The sequence below is a fragment of the Pelophylax lessonae genome (genome assembly GCF_965119305.1).
Source record: "Pelophylax lessonae genome assembly, chromosome: 4".
NCBI classification, from domain to species: domain Eukaryota; kingdom Metazoa; phylum Chordata; class Amphibia; order Anura; family Ranidae; genus Pelophylax; species Pelophylax lessonae.
Window position 1 is genome coordinate 357,909,279 of NC_138771.1, and position 15,825 is coordinate 357,925,103.

General features: G+C 41.5%; 1 protein-coding gene across 1 annotated transcript in view; it reads right to left on the bottom strand.

The window, feature by feature from the left end:
* RAD50 (RAD50 double strand break repair protein) overlaps positions 1-15,825 on the bottom strand; it is a 549,855-nt gene that overhangs the window by 263,638 nt on the left and 270,392 nt on the right. Inside the window, exon 14 of the mRNA XM_082256750.1 lies at positions 6,677-6,914. Within this exon, the coding sequence (XP_082112876.1) occupies positions 6,677-6,914 (238 nt within the window). The remainder of the gene's footprint in view (positions 1-6,676; positions 6,915-15,825) is intronic.

Here is a 15,825-nt window from a genome sequence, read left to right on the forward strand (position 1 = left end):
GCCATAAGTACCAATACCTGGTTTCATGATCATGGTATAACTGTGCTCGATTGGCCAGCAATCTCATCTGACTTAAACCCCATAAAGAATCTGTGGGGTATTGTCAAGAGGAAGATGAGAGACACCAGACCCAACAATGCAGATGAGCTGAAATCCACTATCAAAGAAACCTGGGCTTCCATAACACCTCAGCAGTGCCACAGGCTGATCGCCTTCATGCCACGCTGCATTGATGTAATAATTATTTCAAAAGGAGCCCCGACCAAGTATTGAGTGCACACTATACTGTACATGGACATACTTTTCAGTAAGTCCGCATTTCTGTATCAAAAATCCTTTTTTTCTTATTGGTCTTATGTAATATTCTAATTTTTTAAGATACTGAATTTTGGGTTTTCATGTGCTGTAAGCCATATTCATCAAAATTAAAAAGAAAGAAATGCTTGAAATGTATCACTATGTGTGTAAAACATCTATATAAAATATATGAGTTTCACTTTTTGAATTTTTTAATTGAATACTGAATTTTGGGTTTTCACTAGCTGTGAGCCATATTCATCAAAAATTAAAAAAAAAAAAAAAGAAATGCTTGAAATGTATCACTGTGTGTAAAACATCTATATAAAATATATGAGTTTCACTTTTTGAATTGAATCACTGAAATAAATTAACTTTTTGATGACATTCTAATTTTATAAGATGTGCATATAATATACACACACACACACACATATATATATATATATATATATATATATATATATATATATATATATATATATTCAAAAGTATTGGGATATCTGCCTTTACACGCACATGAACTTTAATGGCATCCCAGTCTTAGCCCGTAGGGTTCAAAATTGAGTTGGCCCACCCTTTGCAGCTATAACAGCTTCAACTCTTCTGGGAAGGCTGTCCACAAGGTTTAGGAGTGTGTCTATGGGAATGTTTGACCATTCTTCCAGAAGCACATTTAAAAGGTCTGGCACTGATGTTGGACGAGAAGGCCTGGCTCGTAGTCTCTGCTCTAATTCATACCTAAGGGGTTCTTTGCCAGTCAAGTTCCTCCCACCTTGCTAACACATGTCTTTATGGACCTTGCTTTGTGCACTGGTGTGCAGTCATGTTAGAACAGGAAGGGGCCATCCCTAAACTGTTCCCACAATGTTGGGAGCATGAAATTGTCCAAATTGTATTGGTATGCTGACGCCTTAAGAGTTTCCTTCACTGGAACTAAGGGGCCAAGCCCAACAAGTGAAAAACAACCCCACACCATAATCCCCCCTCCAACAATTGATTTGGACCAGTGTGTAAAGCAAGGTCCATAAATACATGGATAAGAAAGTTTGGGGTGGAGGAACTTAACTGGCTTGCACTGAGTCCTAACCTCAACCTGATAGAACACCTTTGTGATGAATCAAAGCAGAAACTGGGAGCCAGGCCTTCTCATCCTACATCAGTGCCTGACCTCACAAATGCCCTTCTGGAAGAATAGTCAAACATTCCCACAGACACACTCCTAAACCTTGTGGTCAGTCTTCCCAGAAGAGTTGAAGCTCTTATAGCTGCAAAGGGTGGACCAACTCGATATTGAACCCTACGGACTAAGACTGAGATGCTAATAAAGTTCATGTCCGTTCAATGGCAGGCATCCCAATATATTTGACAATATAGTGTGTGTGTATACACACACACAGGTTATATATATATATATATATACACACACATACACACACACAATATAAATATATATATATATATATATATATATATATATATATATATATATATATATATAAGTGTTAATAGTCAATGTTTATTAATTAATAAAATGGAAAGTAAATAAACAGAGGAGAAATCCAAATCAAATCACTATTTGGTATGACCACCCTTTGCCTTCAAAACCGCATAAATTCTAGGTAGAATTGCAAACAGTTTTTGAAGAAACATGGGAGGTAGGTTGTATCAAACATCTTGGAGAACTAGCCACAGATCTTCTGTGGATGTAGGCTGCCTCAAATCCTTCGGTCTCTTCAAGTAATTCAAGACAGACTGAATCATGTTGAGATCAGGGCTCTATGGGAGCCAAATAATCAGTTCCCGGACTCCATGTTCTTCTTTACACTGAAGATAGATCTTATTGTTATTAGCTGTAGGTTTGGAAACATTGTCCTGCTGCAGAATAAAACTGGGGCCAATCACAGCCCTCCCTGATTTTATAACATGACGTAAAAGTATTTGCCTGCCTGTGCATTAAGGACACTATTGATCCTGACTAGGGATGGGCTCAGGCGTGTTCAGATCCTAGTCCCCACCCAACTGAGCAATCATGGCAGGAAGCCGTAACTGCACACCGTCAATTATATGCAGTTCGGCATTTCCCGGCCCGCAGCTGCATATACCGATGCCTTGACTAGGCTGGCTGATTGGCGGTGTGAGGGCTTCATGACGCAATCGCTCAGATGGGTTGAGATTACAATCCGAACATGCCTGAAGCCACCCATAAGCCTGCAGACACATATTATTGTACCACTCTCCAGACCTTTGGCAAACAAACTGGCTCCTGCTACAGCCAAATATTTTAAAATTTTGTTTCTTCAGTCCAAAACACCTGCTGCCATTTTTCTGCACCCCAGTTCCTATGTTTTCATGCATAGGTGAGTCGCTAAGCCTTGTTTCAACGTCAGAATTACGGCTTTTTGGCTTCAATTGCTCCATTAAGACCACTTCTGGCCAAACTTCTTAGGACAGTAGATGGGTGTACCTGGGTCCCACTGGTTTTCTTTCATTGTTGAAGGGAAGGAAGCATGAAGTGTCTTTCATCTGCTGCATTTAGTTTCCTTGGGCAACCACTGTGTCTATGGTCCTTAACGTTGTCTGATCAATGGTGTTCCCATTGCTGTGGTTAGCTCTCGAAGAAGTTTGGAGCAGCCTATCTTGTGGAGTTCCTTCAAAAATTGTGTGCAAGTGTACTTAGACAGTGTAGTGTAGTGTACAATTGATGTAGGTTTGAAGCCAAAGGGTTCACACCAAATATTGATTTGATTTAGATTTTTCATCTGTTTGCTCACTTTGCAATTTGTAAATTGATTAAAAAAAAAAAAATTTAAATATGTATTTTGGAAAGCATTCATGGTTATGTAACCTGATTAATGACAATGTAATATCAATTTACTGATGATGAAAACTAGCAGCAGCACAGATTAAAGCTGGGTTCACACTAGCTGCAGCTCACAGCAAGTGGTCCGGTGCATCCCTGTTCACTGTTTCAGGTGCGAATCAGGTCAGAAATCTTGCCTGAATTTGGACCTGAAACAGAGCCAAAGACATACAGGACCCTATTCCATTGCAGACCGTGGCCAACCCAGAGGTGTGTGAACCGGCACCATTAAGAGCCAGTCATGGTCTCCTGTCATGAGCATCGGATGCGGAAAAACCCGCATCCAATTCGCATAAGTGTGAACCCAGCCTAAAACCCGATTAACAGCATCCCCTTTTTTTAATCATTTGCAGTCTATAAACTCAGAGACAAGGTTTTACAGTGGAAAGCAAGGAGTCTATTCCACATTTTCACAGTTCTCACAGTGAAGAAACCTTTCCATATTTGGAGGTTTACTCTCTTTCCCTTGGAAGTTTAATCTCTTTCCCTCCAGATATAAAGAGTGCCTCCTAATGACCTGAAAGTGAATAACTTTACAACAAGTTCTCTAAGAACCATTATGTATTTACACAACCCCAATTCCATAAAAGATGTGAGGCTGTGTAAAATCTACATAAAAACATAATGCAATGATTTGCAAATCTCATAAACCCATATATTATTCACATTAGAAAATAGAAAACATATCAAAGTGTTTAAAGAGGTTGTAAACCCATGAAACTTTTCTTTTTTTGCAACCTGAAAGATAAACACATAATGAGCTAGTATGCATCGCATACTAGCTCATTATGAAATACTTACCTTAGAATGAGCCCCCGCCGTGCCGCCCGCTTACCTGTATGACGCGGTTGATTGGCCGGAGCCGCGGTGACGTCACTCCCGCGCACGAGCGCAGGAGCCGACGGTCACGGCACGGGACTCTAAGGGAACGGCACCAGCGGCCGTTCCTTCAGAGCGCATGCGCCAGTGACGTCACTGACTGCATGTAAGGTAAATATATCCTAAACGGTGCATGTTTAGGAGATATTTACAGTACCTATAGGTAAGCCTTAATATAGGATTACCTATAGGTACAAGTTGCAGAGGAGGGTTATCTTCCTCTTTAAACTGAAAAAAATGTACCATTTAAAAAAAAAAAAAAAAAAATAAGGGCATTTTGAAATTAATGGCAGCAACAAGTCTTAAAAAGTTGGGCTAGGACAACAAAAAGCTGGCAAAGTAAGTGGTGCCAACAACGAAAACATGGAAGAACATTTTGGAACTAATTAGGTGAATTAAAAACAGGTCAGTATCATCGGGTATAAAAAGGGCTTCTTAGAGAGTGAGCGTGTCAGAGAAGTGAAGATTCACTAATCTGTGAAATGTTCCCAACGTAAAATTGCAAAGACTTTAAATATACGATCATCTACAGTACGTACGTGCGTATTGTTGTTAAAAGATTCAGAGAATCTGAAGAAATTTCTGTGGGTAGGGGACAAGGCAGACACTATATGTGATCTTCGGGCCCTCAAATGACACTGAAATAAAAACATGATCACGATTCTGTGATGGACATGACTGCATGGGCTCAGGAATATTTCCAGAAATCACTGTCTGTGAACAGTTTGGCGTGCAAGCCTAAAGTGCAAGGTAAAGCTCTATCATGCAAAGAAGAAGCCGTATCTGTACAGGATCCAGAAAAGCAGCCGTCTTCTTTGAGCCAAAGCTCATTTGGAAAACTGTTTTGTGGTCAGACAAATCAAAATTTGACATTCTTTTTGGAAACAACAGGTGCCGCCTCCTCCAGACAAAAGAGAGGAGACATTATCAGTGCTCAGTTCAAAAGCCTGCCTTTCCGATGGTATGGAGGTGCGTGGAATGGGCAACTTGCACATCTGGAGAAGCAACATCAATGCTGAAGGATATATCCAAGTTTTTAAAGTAACACATGTTCCCATCCTGAAGACGTCTTTCCGGGAATGCCTGGCATATTTCAACAGGACAATGGTAACCACATACTGCATCTACAACAGCATAGCATCATAGTAGAAGAGTCCTGATGCTTAACTGGCCTGCCTGCAGTCCAGACCTTTAACCAGTTGAAAATATTTGTTGCATTTTTAAATGAAAAATATGACAAGAAAGATGCAGGACTGTTAAGCAGATAGAATCCTATATTAGGCAAGAATGGGGCAACATTCCTCCCGCAAAACTCCAGCAACTGGTCTCCTTAGTTCCCATTTACAGAGTATTGCTAAAAGGAGAGGGGAAGCAACACTGTGGTAATAATTGCCTTGTTCCATATTTTTGCAACATGTTGCTGCCATCAATTTCAAAATTCCCTTTTTTTTTCTCTTAAAATAGTAAATTTTCTCAGTTTAAACATTTGCTATGTTTTCTATTTTTTACTGTGAAAAATATATGGGTTTGTGAGATTTGCAAATCATTGCATTTTTTTTTATGTAGATTTTACATAGCGTCCCCTAACCACCACTCCTAACAACCAATGCAAAAATTGACCTTTGCCAGTTTACAACACAGAAGCAGACCTAACAGATGTAAGCAAAACAAAAAAAAAAAAAAAAAAAGAGATCTTATACCTGAACGGACGCAGATGAAAACTGATGACCAGTGCACATTTATTTGCTGACAGGACTGCATTGCTGTCCGTTTTTCATCCGTCAAGGGACGAATAAAAAAGGATAGTCAGAACACCTGCGTAAAATGGGCCTCAATTGCTACTCTCTGAATCTGATCTTTTAGCCAGTTTTTGATTCATTTACCAGCTACATTTTCTAAGTCTATAGACTTAATATATTAACTGTGTGTGGGGAACTATGTTAAACACTCTTGCAAAATCCAAGTATACTATGTCCACAGCCATCAACATGGGGACAAGATGCTTTTGGTTGGGGGGGGGGAGAGCAGCCCCCCACAAGTTAAGGGCATGTGGCCCGGTATGGTTCAAAGGGGGGATCTTACTCCCCCCCACCCACCTCCCCCCCCCCCACCCTTTCCTTGACTGCCAGGCTGCATGCCCGGATAAGGGTCGCATAAGGATTTGGGGGGGGGGGAAATGACATTTTTCTTCTTTTTATTAATTTTAGCTTGGGGGTTCCCGTTATAATCCATACCCGACCTAAGGGTGAGGTATGGATTTGGGGGGGACCCCGCGCATTTAAAAGAAAAAAAAAAAAGAATTTGGGTTTTTTTTGGCCATTTTTTTTTTGTTACAATTTATTGCCGGCAATTTTTTGACACTGACAGCTGATGAGTTATCCGTTGTTAAGGACATGGCGGTCAGCTTACCGGCTCGGTCCCTAACAACCAGCTAACATTAAAGTCGCAGGTGACCGCCTGCTCAAAAAATTTGCATCGGAACCTCAGCTAAATTGTAGCTGAATCGCTTAACAGTTGCTTTCAGTTGAATTCACAGTGACAACTAAGGGGAACAGTTGTGAACAGTTTGCCGGATATTGAACCTAGCCTTAAGAAATGCCTATGTTAATGAAAACAGTATAAATATATTAGACGTACCTCATCGGCTTCAGCTCCATCATTTCATCTCTCCTTTTTTCTCTTCTCTTTAAATCACTTTCTGTAGACTTGAGTTTATCTGGAACCAAGCGCAGTTTGGACTGCATGTCATTAATGACATCTTGCAGCTCGGCTTCTGAGGGGAAGATCCTTTGGCACACTGGACAGCAGGGTTGATTTTCCTCTGTTAGCTGGGTGATAAACTGAGTGTACACAGCTGTGGCCCCTGCCAGCATTGCTGTAACATAACATACAGTAATAAATATGTATTTCCTCTATCTATACTAGCATCAACAACCACCCTACTTAGGAAATCATATACAAGGTGCCTTCCTTACAGTAAAATACTCAACAGGAAAAGGTTCCCAGGACACAAGTTGAAGTCACTAATAGCTTGTGTACACTGAAAGTAATACTCTCCATAAGCTTCAGCAACTGCCTTCTGCTGCATCAGCTTAGGCATAAACAAACAGCAGTGACTAAGTCTGACAATAGTATAAGTAAAAGGCAAAAGGTATTAAGTAGAGCAAGTGCCTAGGTACATGAACACAAAGTGAAAAACAGATTTCAATTTTGTATTGGTTCTTGACCTCCAGAAATAAGTGTATATCAATGCAGACGCAGACAGGAGTAGAGATGCCATATGCTCTAACTCATAATAGCCAACCTACTTTCAGTCTTTTAATAAGGCACAGTTTAAGCATATACACATTTGTACAAATACCCACTAAAGTGACTAGCCTCAGGTGATGCACAGAGATGAAAGAAATCCTACATAGGTGGTACCTGTTTATCTACAGCGCTCACTTCTCTACATCCTCATAAAACACACAGATCAAAGGCTACTTCACAGCAGTGAATGGCAGGGGGCAGGGTTTTGACATCACACACACTGCAGAACTAGATCACAGAGCTCAGAGAAACCTGACCCGTGTAAGGTCAATATCTAAGAGTATAGAACAGGTCACAGGCAAAGTATTGATAGACTCTGGGTTATACCGTATGCTCATGATTGGACGCTGGCAAGCTTTTGAGGTCAAGTACCCTGGGCACCTCCCCTATAATCCTACCCCACTTTGTGAGTGTTTTGTATCAAATAATGCAGGGTAACCAAGGAATGGCCAGGAGGGGGACTGTGTCCTGTAATGTTCTCCAAAAATGGAATTTACAGGCAATTCAAATTTCCTCTCATCTTAATCGTACAGCACAGGACACAAATTATTCATAGACCCTGGGATATTGTCAAACAATGAATAAGAAGGGTGGGCAACAACTAGGTACCAGAACTGTGCCAACAAACGTCAAAAGGATCCAACTTCAGAGAGTTACTGTAAGAACCTTGCAGTTGAAAGCTGCATTCACAGAAGATTGGACATCCACCTGGTAGAACTTTAAAAAGGTATAAACAGAGGACCCACCTTGCGATGGTCGACATGGAAGTAGAGTGCCCCTTGCAAAGTCCTGGTGACGGGACAAAAAGGAAAACTATCTTTGTGATCTGCTCAAGACCTGGGCTTCAACAGCTATACTGGTAAACCGAGAGACTGAGAGAAGCAGGATGAGAACCAGGATATTGATGGGAAAATTGGCTTCACCAGGTGACTCTTATCTGGTTCCCAAGGTACTGGAACATTCCTTCCTAGCCTGAAAGCCTGGCATCTCTAGCTATCACTATCCAATGACAGGGAAAGAAAGATTTCCCGATTGTTAATGCTGGGCTGGATATTCATTAAGCTAGGTCATTTTCTGCTTTGCTGGAAATGAGCATGTGTAAGTCAAGAGAAACATGCTTGTTCCAGGTTAACAAGATGATGTGTTGGAGAGGTTTTGAATGAAATTGGGAAAATGGTACAGCCTCAAGGGAGGACACCATGAGGCATAAAACTCTCACAGAGATCTAATGACCAAATACACAGATTCTCAGCCCAATGGATAGACTGGATTCGGTTCAAGGACAATACCACCTACAAAACGGTTATGGAGGCTAAGGGCCCTCCAACATGACCTCGAGCAACCTACCGAGGGCTTGAGATTACAGTCGCGCCCTATCCCTACCTATGCTCACATTTTTAGTATTGATTTACAAATCACCAATGACCATACATCACCCTGCCTTCATCTCCTCCTACCCTCCCCTACCCCAACCCTTCTGGCACTTTCTGCATCCCTTCCCCCCTCACTCCCTACTTTCCCTCCTTTTCTCCCCATCACCTCCTCCCTTCCCCCTTCCCAACTTCCCTTCCCCTCCTTCCCCTCCCAATCTGTTGTTCGTCCTCTGTCTCCGGTTAAACGACACACCACTCCATAGTCAGATAGTCAGTGGGTCCTTTCCTGCCTCTTGGCCGAAACCAACCCCTACCATGTATACAACCTGGCTAACAGTACTCAGTAAAAGATGCCGCTGTGGCACATGACCCCTTTTTTCTGCCTGTCCTCAGACTGGTTCTCTACCCCATGTAACCCCGTCATACAGGTTGAGACCAACATTCGGCCACAAGTTTATGTTATTGTTCTGCACAAACTCACTATAATTGTACTGATGTATAACCTGGTCGTTAATGCTATGTTATGTCGATCTCTTCTTAATATACCACTTTTCTGTATACACTTCATGTAGATGTTCTCATGCACTGTGTATATTTTGTATGTTTTCTATATAAATCTCAATAAAAAAAATTTTATGGAAAAAAAAAAAACTCTCACAGAGAATCTCATTGTAGGATGACTCTTTAACCTCAATTCTTGAGTGTGTGCTCTGAGAGAAAAAATGTTATTTTCTGAAACTTTTGCAATAGATCCACCCAAGATCAGACCCAAGCATTCCAGGTGATAAGAAGGCTAAAGAACAGTTTATTTTTTTCATTGACCACCCAACCGAAAGCCTAAAGAATCTGAATTGTTTTGTGGACATTTTCTAACAGTTGGAAGGGAGAGAGTCCTTCAGAAGTTCTGAGAAGAGCAAGAAGAGTTGCTAGGATCTGTGTGCATACTGAAGGAAAAGAGGAGAAGTCAAAAGGCAGTGCAACAAACAAAGTAATTGGCACTCCAAAGCGCAGAAAGCACTGATGAGGTGGATAAATGAGTAAACTACAGGAATAAACCAATGTTTACTTGAACTCGTTTTACAGTGAATAGAATTAAGCAAAGAATTTGGGAGGAGTAAATATTCTTTCTAGGGTAATCCACCCATCAAAGATTGCACATACTTTATGTCCATGAACAGGGAACTTGAGGTCTCTTTGTACCCAAAGGGGCATGGCGAGACAGAGGAGAACTAAGTTGCACAACGCTAAAGCTTCAGCAGACGTGAACTTTTCCCCATTAGCAAGGCCCTGGGAAAAGATTGAATTGAAAAAAGATTGTATTGTCAGGTAGGCTACTTGTTGCATGCCTTATTTGAAGCTAGAGTTGGATGCAGAGACCAGTGTTAGACTTGGCTCTTGCTCAAGTGCAGGGGGCGCATTGACATTCTGAGTGTTGTGCAAGCCTTTGGCAGAGCAAATTTTCACCTGCGGTAACATTTTCGCCTACGGTTTTGCAATAGTTCTCTTTCGTCTGGTCTCCACCATAACTATGTATGTGTGAGGATATTCCCCTGTGGAATAAGTAGGATGCGGAACTTACTGAGGACTTATTAAGTAGGATGCGGAATATAGGGCAAGCATGTCCAGGAGAGTGCAGTAACCCGGGTGTAGATCGTTCTCTAGCAAACCTTCCTGCCGAAAGTGAGGGAGGATGTGCCTGAGTACCATATAAGGGCTCTGAGTGGAAATGGCCATAAAATGTGCAAACCGTGGTGTGATGCAACACCTGGTCATCCATACACTAAGCACTAAGGTGGTTGAGTTTTAGTGCGAAATCTGAAAAGTTTACATTCTAGGGAATACAATTCAACCATTGTCTCAGTCTTTTACAGTAATTTTCAGAAGCATACTGGGTGACCCTGCCTTACTTGTCCATGAAGCTAGACTGTAAATGAACTCCAGGCTTTCGACCATCTTGGTTGGCATGCCCTCTTCTGGGACTAGGTTCCAAAAGGGATGGACCACAGGCCGGAACCTATATAGCAACCTTAGGCTGATTACACACATAGCACTAAGTTCCAAGATGATCATCCATGCAGGATCCAGTGCCTGAAGCAAAATTAGAGGACAACCTCTCAGCGTGGGATTCAGGCTCTCAATATTTACCAAGGCTGTTCCAATCCAGATACACTGCTTCTATTTGTGGCATTAGAAGACCATGAGGAGTTGACTGAAGAATCCAAAGATAAAATGATGAAGAAAAATAAACTAAAAAAGTTATTTTCCTTGAAAGAGAATACGTTCATTACCTTAGGACACTAGCCCAAAATGAAGATCCATAGAGTGGGTTAAGGTTATAGGGGAGGCCTTCAGTGGGCGTGTCCTCAAAAGCTTTGCCAATGTCCAATCATCTGAAGGTACAACCCTATAATGAAGGCTCTATGAATCACTTGCCTGTATTCTGTACTGCGCGATTAAGGGCTCTTTCACACGGGCGGCCCGATCAGATCCGCCTGTCAGTTTTTTAGGCGGATCTGATCGGATCCTCCATGCAGCTCTATGGGGCAGTGGGTGTCAGCGGAGGTCACCTCCGCTGACACCCGCTGCCATCTGCATCCGATCCTGTGCTGAAATCTGGACGGATGGAAACCCTATTTTTCCATCCGTTCAGTAATCGGAGCGGAGCGGATCTGATGAGAGCGGACAAGCGGTCCGCTCTCCTCCGATCCCCCATAGAGGGCAGCGGGTGCTGAGACACCTCCCTCTCCACTCTGCAAGCAGAGACAGAGCTGTCATCCGCCCGGCTCAGCGGGGATCGCGGATCGATCCCCGCTGAGCAACACGGATCCGCCTGCGGAGGCGGACCGTGTGAAAGAAGCCTAAGATAAAACTTTTAGCACTTGGCGACAGCAATTTGCAGTTCACCAAGCTGTCAGAAAGTTCCATCTATAAGCAATACTAATTTTAAAATACATAAATCACACCCTTGATAGACTCCTGAGAAGCTTTGAAACCATGCACCATAGTGCACTTTATAACCTGCTAAAGTAAAGTTGAACTTTTAACAAGAATTTAGGTGTGTTGACAAAATATCCTATTTATGTTCTACACAATGGCAGTCATTATTTGTATAGAATATCATCAATATGCTTAATTGGCATGATGAGCGATAAGAATACTGTATATTGGTCGTCCCCTAGGTACGAGACTCAACAAAACAGCAGGTTTCCGATCATGTGATCAACTTGTGGTGATTACATGCAGGCTGGGTATTGTACCTCTCTCTGTCTGTACAATGGCAGCACAAAAAGAAAAGATGTACAGTGTTGACAATAATTACAGTGTGCAATAAGATGGGAGTTTTGACTTACCAGTAATTTCCATATCTTGGAGTACAGCACAGGACAGAAAGTCGTACACCATGGGTTATATGCTGTTACCATTAGGTGATTGGACACTGGCCAAAGCATAAGAATAGAACACTAGGTGGCAGTCTTGCCAGCCTATTAAACAGACCCCTGATGCTGAAAGGCCCAAGATCTGTTGGAATCGGCCCTGCCAGGGAAGGCAGGAAACCAATCCTTCAGGGTGTAAGCCTGGGAAATAAGAAGCCTGAGCCACCCTGCAATGATTGATGAGAAAGAAGGATATCCCTTTTTGGTACCTTCAGGGAGGACAAAAAATAACTTTTTCTAAACAAAGGCCCCTTTCACAAAGGCTGACCGATTTAGTCCGCCTATTCGTTTTTCAGGCAAACCCGATCGGACCCTCCATCATCCTCTATTGAGCAGCAGATGTAAACGGACATGTTCATTTATACCCGCTGATGTCCAATCCGATAAAAACAAACAGATCCGTTCCCCATCCGTCTAGCGGATATCAATCACCGCTGACAGTTTTCTGAATGAGTAAGTGTATTGGTACACTATTATTCGCACCATATTAGGGATGTAAACAGAACTCCAGAGTATGTTCTGCTATGCTAATGTGGTGATTACATTCCTATCTTGTAGTAGATCAGTTGCTATTCTGTATACACTTGCCTTTGTAATCACTAGTATTTTGTATTGAGTAATACCCTGCATTTTATTTGGCGAGAGATGGTGAAAACCTGGCATCCATAGATGCCCATCACCTCTGGAAAAAACAGGAACCATAAAAAAGAAAAAAGTTATACGTTAGTAGGCAACCTATACACTCCAGGATGTATTCCCTATATATCAGGGAATAGCCACTTTACTGATTGAAACAAAAAAAAAAAAATAAAAAAAAGATACTGCTGTCAACTGTAAATCGTAGGGAAATGAGGGGTACAGACTAAATATGTAATCGGCCACCCATACATCCCCATCTGTCCACATAAAATCTTGACATATTTTTAAGAGTTGCCTGGTGTCCCTTAAAAATTGGTAAGTTTATTCATCAAAGGTTGTAAATGGTAATCCACTTATTGCCCCAAACTTCTGTTTAATGATCCTATTCATGTAACTATCGGTCTCCCCACAAAGGGATTGTGGGTTTTGGAGAGGTGGTAGAATATCAATGCAAAAGGAGCTTTTGGAATAAGCATCTCTGCTTCTTGTTTGATAAAGATACCCATATTTACATCCTTTTGTATCAAAGTGGCCAAAATTATTTTATATTTAGATGTGGGATTATTCTTTGATTTTCATATGTAGCTTTATCTAAAAACACTAATCGCCTTATTCCCATATTTGTCAGCACCTTGAACTAAACCTCTTTTATCTGAATTTTTAATTACAATAAAGGACTCTTCACTGAATAATTTCAAAGATTCAAGATCATTCTCCACATATCCCTTGGCCACAAATCTGCCTGTATTTGAGGTGAAGCTGGCAGATCGGAGGGTAGTAATCACAGGGGGACAAGAATAGACATGATATTTTGTAGCCACTTGAAATGACCGACTGGACCCATGGGTCTCTGACCCAGACTGGCATAAATGCCAAAGACATACTCAAATTTTGGAGAATGAGGGAGTCCCTTTATTGTAAGGAGGGCTTTTGGGTAGGTTTGGAGGGCTTTAAGGTCCAAGGCTGGGAAAGAAAGGATCAAGTCACCTCAGACTTCGGGAAGGAAGCTTGGGTGGAGCAAAAGATACCCTTTCAGTTAGAAGATGTAGTAGCCATAGTGATAGTAGGCCTATGATGTTTTTGTGGGGTAACAGTATTTTCCCCACCAGTAACTTCCTCGATAAATGTATCAAGAGATTCCCCCATACACAGGTGTTGACCACTGAAAGGCATACATAAAAGATGCCTCTTGCAAGCAGGCTCAGCAGACCAAAAAATGTACCCACAGATTTTGGAGCATATACAGAGAGAGCAATTTCATCCTAGAGACCCAGTGAATTACTTTCTGTAGGGCATCAGCACAAAACAGCAGCACCAAAAGCAGGATTGCAATGGAAAAAGGTGTGGGGATTTTATATGAAGCATTTCCTGGCTAAGGCTTGGTGCCCCCCTCCCTATTATTTGAAAGAGAAAGGGAATTGGGACTTTAAAGCGGTTGTAAACCCGAAAACAAAAAAAAAAACAAAAACAAAAAAAAACCTGCAAGACAAAGGCATAATGAGTTAGTATGCATCGCATCTAGCTCATTATGTATTAATTACCTTAGAATGAAGCCCCGACACGGACCCCCGGACATCGCTGCGGGCGCTGCCATGATCCCTCGGCGTCTCTTCCGGGTTTGGCGGCTCCGGCGCTGTGATTGGCCGGAGCCACGATGACGTCACTCCAGCGCATGCGCGCGGGAGTGATTTTCCGGCAAGGAAAACTGAAGGTCTCCGCATGCGCCGTGCCGGTATAGGAGATATTAATTGTACCTACAGGTAAGCCTATAATAAGGCTTACCTGTAGGTACAATTAATTATGCCTTTGTCTTGCAGGTTTTTTTTTGGTTTTCGGGTTTACAACCGCTTTAAAATCCCAATTCCCTTTCTCTTTCAAATAATAGGGATGGGGGCACCAAGCCTTAGCCAGGAAAAGTGTCAAAAAGCGGGATACTACCGCTTTAAAGGAGATGCGTGACTCTCAGTGGCTATAAATACATCTAATTATGTAAGGTAACTCATATATGTACATGTAAGTGAAATGGTAACATATAGTACAATAAAGAAGATGGTAATGTTGAGAGCAAATGTATTCAAAAAATTCATCAACAAAAGGTAAAATGATTGCATGATTGAAAAATACATCCAGGATACAATGGTATCATAACATATTAAACTTATATGTGTTAGGGATATCAACAAAAAAGAATACATGTTGAAAAGAAATACATTTACACAGTAAGTAAAGAAACCCATAATTATAAATTTGCATCAACAGGCTTGACGTGTTTCGTGGACTTCGCTCCACTTCATCAGGAGCAGATGCATGCGTATCTACAGAAAATGTATAGACAATCAATAAATCTCCTAAATATACCAGTATTTAACAATGGGGCAGGGCGGGTCAAAATGAAAAAAAAAAAAACACTGAATTGGTACCCTACCCGGATTTAACTTTCAGTTGATTAGGATCAGCTTGTGGTGCTAGCAAGTCGGGGGTGGGCTGGTGATGTCTCCACCGGGAGCTGTGGGAGTACTGCCTGTGGATGTCAAGCATTACATGAGAGGACCTCAAAAGAATTACCGATAACTGTTGTAAGCTATGTGATGGTAAATGTAGCGATCCTACTAGGAATCTGTAGGGTATAATGTATAATATTATAAATGGAGTGATCAATATAATGATAGGTGCTGAAATGTGTAATATAGCTATTAATTACATCCCAAGGGAGGAAAGGAAAACCCAGTGCATAAAATTTCTACATCGGTGGGTCACGATGCAAAAGTGAAAAGAAAATGTATAACAAAATAATATAGATAGTCCTAAGTAACCAAAAGTGGGATAGGGAGTGTGTGAGTGAATATACACCTGAAGGCTAGGAGAAGAAATAGGACACTCTGAGGAATGTGAAACACAGTGAAGTGAGTCCAAAGAGAAAAAAATTTGCCACTACTAAACTGAATGCAGGAAAAGGCAGTCAGCAGTATAAACCAAGTGTATTACCTCATAATGCATAGTATATTCATTGTCCAAGATGCAGAGTAGCCCA